The 6,820-nt window shown below is 38.9% G+C and overlaps 2 protein-coding genes across 2 annotated transcripts; one reads left to right on the top strand and one right to left on the bottom strand.

Annotated features, from left to right (window-relative positions):
- The first annotated feature begins 364 nt into the window (after positions 1–364).
- On the top strand, positions 365–3,057 carry LOC110898044 (L10-interacting MYB domain-containing protein). The gene is made up of 3 exons (XM_022144784.2): positions 365–609; positions 1,203–1,544; positions 2,344–3,057. Exons 2-3 carry the CDS (start codon positions 1,203–1,205, stop codon positions 2,926–2,928), a joined length of 927 nt encoding a protein of 308 aa, XP_022000476.1. The 5' UTR covers positions 365–609; the 3' UTR covers positions 2,929–3,057.
- A 1,305-nt stretch (positions 3,058–4,362) lies between these two features.
- LOC110900992 (transcription factor PCF1) lies at positions 4,363–4,746 on the bottom strand. Its single transcript, XM_022147847.1, has one exon. It carries the CDS (start codon positions 4,744–4,746, stop codon positions 4,363–4,365), a length of 384 nt encoding a protein of 127 aa, XP_022003539.1.
- Positions 4,747–6,820: the final 2,074 nt, after the last annotated feature.

Below are 6,820 nucleotides of genomic sequence, written 5' to 3'. Positions count from 1 at the left end.
TTTAGTCCAAATGTTTCATTTTTAACCTGTGGATCCAAAAAGGTTTCATAGTTGTCATTTTAGTCCACTGGGTTAACTTCATCCATTTTTCTGTTAACAAGAAGGCCAATTCGGTCATTTTATATGGCTGAATTGCCCTTTTAGTTAAGAGAATTACATACAAAATGACCGAATTGGCCTTCTCGTTAACAGAAAAATTGATGAAGTTAACCAAATGGAATAAAATGGCAACTGTGAAACCTTTTTGAACACACAGGTTAAAAATGAAACATTTGGACTAAACTGCCAAAATAGCTCCTCAAAATAAAGTGAAAGGACATCCATTTGGAATCTAATACAAAATAAAGGACGAAAAATGTAATTTACGGAAAAAAAAAAAAAAAAAATTGTAGCGACCCTATTCGGTAGTTTGGTGCATATGCCGGCAGGTAAGTCAACCACCACCTCCATCACCTATTAACCTAATTTTCAATCTCAAATTTTCACTTTTTTATACACTTCAATTCTCTCTGTATTGCACCTCTTTCATTGTATTCTTCTGATCACTTGAAGAAAATTTGGCCCAAAACCCCTCTCGATCAATCACACTGTTCTAATCCTTGCTTTCAGGTAATCAATTATTTATTCATTTTTCGTAAATCCACCTATTTATTTGATTAATTCAGCTATTGTCATGAAATTAGGGCTTCATTTAACAACATATTATTGAGAATTTGAGTTACGAATTATAAGAAATTAATCAACTTTAAAGATGGTAATTTTTAATCTAATAACATTTATATATTTTAATAATTTTTATTCTAAAAGCTAGAGTTGTAAAAAATCCAATTTGGGCCCGGTGACCCGGAAACCGACCCGTAAAAAATGGATTTGGGTCCAACCCGACATGGCGGTTTGGTATAGGTTTGGGATTTTTGTGTTGAGAACCGGTTCCAACCCGAACCGGTTTGAGCCTGTATAAGAAAACTGATAAAAAACCGGTTTAAATGTTTAAAGTGGTTTTGAACCCGATCCAAATGGGTTTGGATGGGTTGGGGTTTTCAATTTAAAACCGGTTCTTAACCCGAACTGGTTTGAGAGTATACTAAAAAAAAAAAAAAAAAGCGGGCCAGTTTATAAACCGAACGGGTTTGGGCCCAAACCGGGTTTCGTACGCCTCTATAAAAAAGCTCTCTTATAGGTTTTTTTGATTGTGTGATTAGATGACTCTCAGTGATGGTGATGATCAGTTAGAGACTGTGTCTGATCCTGCAACTTGGACCTTATTAGAGGAGAATATTTTCATTAGTATTATGGCGAACGAGGTTAAAAGGGGAAACCGCCACTCGACGACGTTTTCTAGATCAAGTTGGGCGGTTATCGAACGAGAGTTTTATGAGAAAACGAACAGGCGGTATAATCATTCGCAGTTCAGGAATAAGTATAACCAGTTGAGGATTTATTATCAATGGTTTACTAAACTGTTGGAGCAGCCTGGCTTTGTTTGGGATCCTAAGGTTGGTAATGCGATTGCGGATGATGATGTGTGGGAAGCGTATTTGAAGGTAAATGTCGCGTTTTAAATTCAAACGCTTCATCAACTCTAGATATGTTTCGCAGGTTTTTTTTCGTGTGTTTCTTGCTTCTAGTTTTGTTTTGTGTTTGAGGGTCGTTTTCCTGGATCACTTTGTAGTTGTGTCTCGTTCTGTCTAGGGGTGTAAATTTCTGACACGACACGAACCTAACACAAAATTTGCGGGTTGGGTTTAGTCTAAATGGGTTCGGTTCAGTTTCAGGTTGAACCTGCGAACCCGTTAGCTAAATGGGTCGGGTTCAGGTCAACCTGGTCGGGTTGGTGGGTTGACCTGTTTAACCCATTTATATTTATATTACATTGTAATTTTTTACAACATGTTTTATGTTATAAATTATATTAGCTGTGTATTTTATTTTATGCCATAATTATAGCTTAAAAAGAGAAACTCACATAAGATTTTACAATTTAAATGTAATTGTATCATATACATTTGTGTTTTTTTAGTAAATTTTACTTTTATATATTAATTTGAAAAAAAAATTAAAAATTAAAAATGAAAAAAATGGGGTTGAACGGGTCGTGTTCGGGTCAACCTGCGAATATTCGGGTCGTGTTCGGGTTCATATGTATGACACGATTTTCGGGTTCGTGTCGTGTTTTGGTTTGTCTAAAATTTTCGGGTTCGGATTAAACCCGCCAACCCGCGAACTCGACCCGTTTAACACCCCTAGTTCTGTCTGGTTTCTTACTACACCGCCTTTTTAATATAAGTTTGGCCGTTAAAAAAAAACTATAGATATACCAAATATTTTTGGGTTCAAATGCAGACAAACAAAAAAGCGAGAAGATTCCGGAAAAAAGGCTGTCCGATGTACAACGAACTCGTGATCATTTTCGGAGAAACCATGATAGATTACAAAGACGCATATCCTCTTGCTCAATATCCTCCTAGTGATCAAAAAACCGATCAAGAAAACGAATCAACTAACGAAACCCCTCAAGCTTTCCCACCTGATTATCAAAGTACCGATAAAGATTCCCAAAATTTCGGAACAAGAAAACGTGTGTCTGAAACCCCAACACATCAACAACATCATCTTCACAAGAACAAAGAAGCAAAGGTAGCAGGAACGGACGGTGAATCTTTGGAAGCGATTAAACTATTTTCAAACAAACAAGGGTCTGACCCGATAAGTGATAGGACAACCCAAATGTTCAAGAATCCTGAAGGGTGTATCGAATCTAGTTCGTTTTCGATCACCAACTGTGTTAAGTGCCTGGAGTCGATTCCAGATGTTGATGCTGTTACGTACGTAAAGGCGCTTAAAATGTTTAAGGATGTGGATTGGAGAGAAATGTTTATGGCAATGTCTGCACAAAGAAGATCAGATTGGTTGGCTAGCTTGGAATGACCAAAAAACCCATGTGATAGATCATTTTTTTTCTTTGTAATGTGTATTCAGTCATCATTTCTTGAATTTCATGACCATAAATGTATAGGACTGAAAGTCTGAAAGTGAAACACATTGTTGACAACTGAATCTTGATTTTTAACTATAAAATCAAGAAACTAGGGATGTAATCGAGCTGAGTCGAGCCAGACTGAGCTCGAACTTTAACAAGCCAGCTCGGCTCGGCTCGATTATTTTTTCTAGCTGAAAAGTCGAGCTTGAGCTCGGTCGTAAAAACTTGAGCCAGCTCGAGCGCAATCGAGCCGTTATTTCTTTTTAATTTTTAAATATTTTTTCACATATAGGTAAAAAAAAAAATTAACACACACATGAGCCACGAGTCGAGCCATCAAGCCGAGCCGCGAGCATAACACCCTGGCTTGATTACAAAACGAGTTGGCTGGCTCGTCTCAAAAACAAAACGAGTTTTTTTCGAGTTTTTTCCAGGCGAGTTTCAAGCGAGTCTTGATTTTTAAGAGGTGTTTATTAAAAAAAATCTAGGAAACTAAGAGCTTTTTTAGGTTGGTGGTCCTACTAAGGGTGTAAGGGGCACTCCCCTAAGAGGGGAGTCCCCTCTCTTACGCATAACCAATTCTCGTGTGCCACGTCAACTCCCCTCTTAAACTCCCCTAACACCCTAAATTGATGGCGGCACTCCCCTCTTAGGTGACTTGGTTTTTTATTAAAAAAAAATTTTTTTTTTTCATTGGTCCTTCTCCTCCCTCTCTCCTCCCTCTCTTCGGTGACTTCCCACCGATTTCATTCCCCCAAACCACTCACCTAAGTGATGGCGGCGGTGTTCCCCTTAGGTGACTTGGGTCACCGAATAGGGTCACCGAAGGTGCCCCTTACACCTTAAGTGGTGTTTATAAAAAAAATATAAGAGGTGTTCAAGGATTGGTGGTCCTACAAAAAAAAGTCAACTTCCTAGTTCAAATAGTCAACATGTAACATAAGATTTCTTGAGTTTTATGACCATAAATATATGAAACTGGAAGTGAAACACATTGTTGACTATAGAATCTTGATTTTCAACTAAACACTCAAGAAACTAAGTTAAAGATGTTTTTTATATAACAAAAACCAAAATTTGGGAATGATCAAGTACAATTCAAGAATTAATGGTCCTACAAAAAAAAAAGTCTTAAGTTTTTTACTTTTTACTTCAAAAAGTCAACATGTAACATAAAATTTCATGACCATAATATATGAAACTGGAAGTAAAACACATTACTTAACAATAAAATCTTGATTTTTAACTACAAAATCTGGGAGTGATACAAGTACATATTAGTGGTCCTACTTCAAAAAAGTCAACTTTCCACTTCAAAAAGTCAACAAGTACCAAAACATTTGTCATTTCACTGGCCCACAAATCTAACCCTCTAAAACTTTCTAAATCTTGATCTTCTCTTCATCTTCATCTTCAACTTGCATCAACAATGAAGTGAAGGACATGTTTGGAAACAGGTCTAGTTCCGACACAACATGTTTGGTCTCCGGCGCCACCGTCTGCGGAGGAGCTCCGGCGAAAGATGACGGGAATAATGATGGGTCTACATGGTGAAGCAGCCAGTCGATTGTTTGGCCGTCTGTGCGGTGACCCAGTTCACGTGTGAGTTGGAATATGCGAGCTGCACATAGTGCTGGAACTCTCACTCTCCGGCCTCTGCCGTTCACCTTTGAGTGCCGGTCTTTCTTCTTTGACAGTTGGTGGTGGTTGTCAGCGGAGGAAGATGATGGTGGCGGTGGTTGTGATTGTGATTGTGGTGGGTCCATAGGTGATTTTTCTAGGGTTTTTTTTGTTCAAAAAGGGGGAGAGAGAGGGAGAGAGTTTGTGTGTAAAAGATTGTGATTATATGTGTTTTGTGGCATAGAGTTGAATTTGAAAGTATAATTGTGTGTTTTGGTGTTTTTTGAAAATTGGAATGAATTAAAGTAGGTTTATTTGCAAATTTATTATTGTTTTATTAGGAGCATCTGAATGGTTAATTGTTTAACCAGCAAGAGGTCTGAATTATTAAGTGCTGAATTAGTAAGTGGTCTGAACCATTAAGAGCCTGTATAATGTTTAACCGTTCAGAGGCAAATGTCTGACCAATTCAGATTAAATGTTTTAACCATTCAGACTTTGTATAAATCTTAACCATTTAGAGAGGAATGTCTGAACTATTCAGACATCTGCTCGTGAAACAAACAGTTTGAACCATTAAGTGTTGAACCAGTAATAGAGTAATATGTCTGAACCATTAAAGGCCTCATTAAGAGGTAAACAAACAGCCCCCTAGTCTCTCTGTTGTGGGGCGGTATGTTGCCCCATAGCGTCACATAGCGCTGGGGAACACCGGGACGAAGGGCGCTATGGCCAAAAAAAATGAGAGGCGCTATATGCATAGCGGCGCGATGATGAGGATGATTTTGAATTATGACCGTTGGTAAACGGTCAAATGTAAAAAAAAATCAATTAATTTTCAAACTTTCCTTTAAATAATTACCCCTTCTCCTATATTTTTACAAATCCTCACACACTCAAACACTCTTTCTCTCTACCCTTTTTTTAAAAATCCACAAATTTTATACAATTTATCCATTCAACCGCGGCTTCATTCCTCCCCGATCAAGTGCAGACCCAAACCAAAGTGGTAACGCTCCGTGTCGCCGGTTCCCACTCGACCCACCCCTTTCGGCTCCGATTTTCTCGATTACAATCAACAAAATCCCGGGTTCATGAATCTTTTGAACCAACCGCTCTCATGGGCCCCGAATCTCTACGGGTGGAACCCGAATCAAAACACCGACGGAATGGGGTCGTCTCAAGCTTTCGGCTCCCCACTACACGAACCCGATGTTGTTCCGGAAACACAACCCGAAGTAGCGGAGACGCAAAAAGGAAAAGGAAAACGGGCACATAAAAAGAAAGCGGAAACCACCACCCGAGCGAAAAAAATGTGATATCGTGGGACTCCGAGGAGGAGTATGCGCTAACCCACGCTTGGATCGATGTGTCGGAGGACCCCGTGACAGGTATTTTTTTTCTAAGTTTTTTTTAATTTCCTTTATTATTTTCATTTTTTTTTCTGTTTTTTTTTCGTTTTATTTCTGTTTTTATTTATTTTTCCGTTTTTATTTATTTTTCAGTTTATATTTTCTGTTTTTTTTTTAATTTTGGACTAATTATTGATATCTTTTTTTGGAGCAAACAATCAGAGTAAATCCGTTTTTGGGGCCGAATACGAGATCTTTTTTTCGATCTCATGGGTAAAGGAGACGAATACCGGCCACCGGACTCTATATCGGGCAAGTGGACCGATATCAACAAAAAATGCACAAACTTTCTAACCGTGTACCAACGCAATTTTGCCGGATGGAAAAGTGGAAGCAAGGACGAGGACATTACGCAAGCGGCGTTGGTCGGAAAATAAACGGCCGTCAAAGAGGTCCAAAACAAACGATTCGGGTGAACCCGAAACGCTAACCTCCGACGCTCGAAACACCGAGGTGAACGAGGATATTCCGGATGAAGAGCCGGTGGAAGAGCTACCAAGACCGCCCGGAAGAAGAAGCCGAGCGAAAAGGCCCGAGTCGTCATTGATGTCGATGGGAACGGAAATGAGTAACACATTTTCGGAGATAAACAAACGACTTTAAGACATACACGAATTCGGTACTAAACGTATGGAGGAGAACCGCGAAGTGACCGAGATTATGCGGGATAGACAATAGGCTCACGACTTTGACTTCTACTCGAAACCGCACGACTACTTAACGGGAAAAGCGTTGAAGATGGCGTTGGCACAAAAGAAGCGGATAGAAAAAAATATAACCTTTGATTGTGTAATGTTTTTATTTTATT

Source organism: Helianthus annuus, chromosome 13 (assembly GCF_002127325.2).
Source record: "Helianthus annuus cultivar XRQ/B chromosome 13, HanXRQr2.0-SUNRISE, whole genome shotgun sequence".
Classification (NCBI taxonomy): domain Eukaryota; kingdom Viridiplantae; phylum Streptophyta; class Magnoliopsida; order Asterales; family Asteraceae; genus Helianthus; species Helianthus annuus.
The sequence above is the reverse complement of the archived record's forward strand: the minus strand, read 5'-3'. Positions and strand labels throughout refer to the sequence as shown.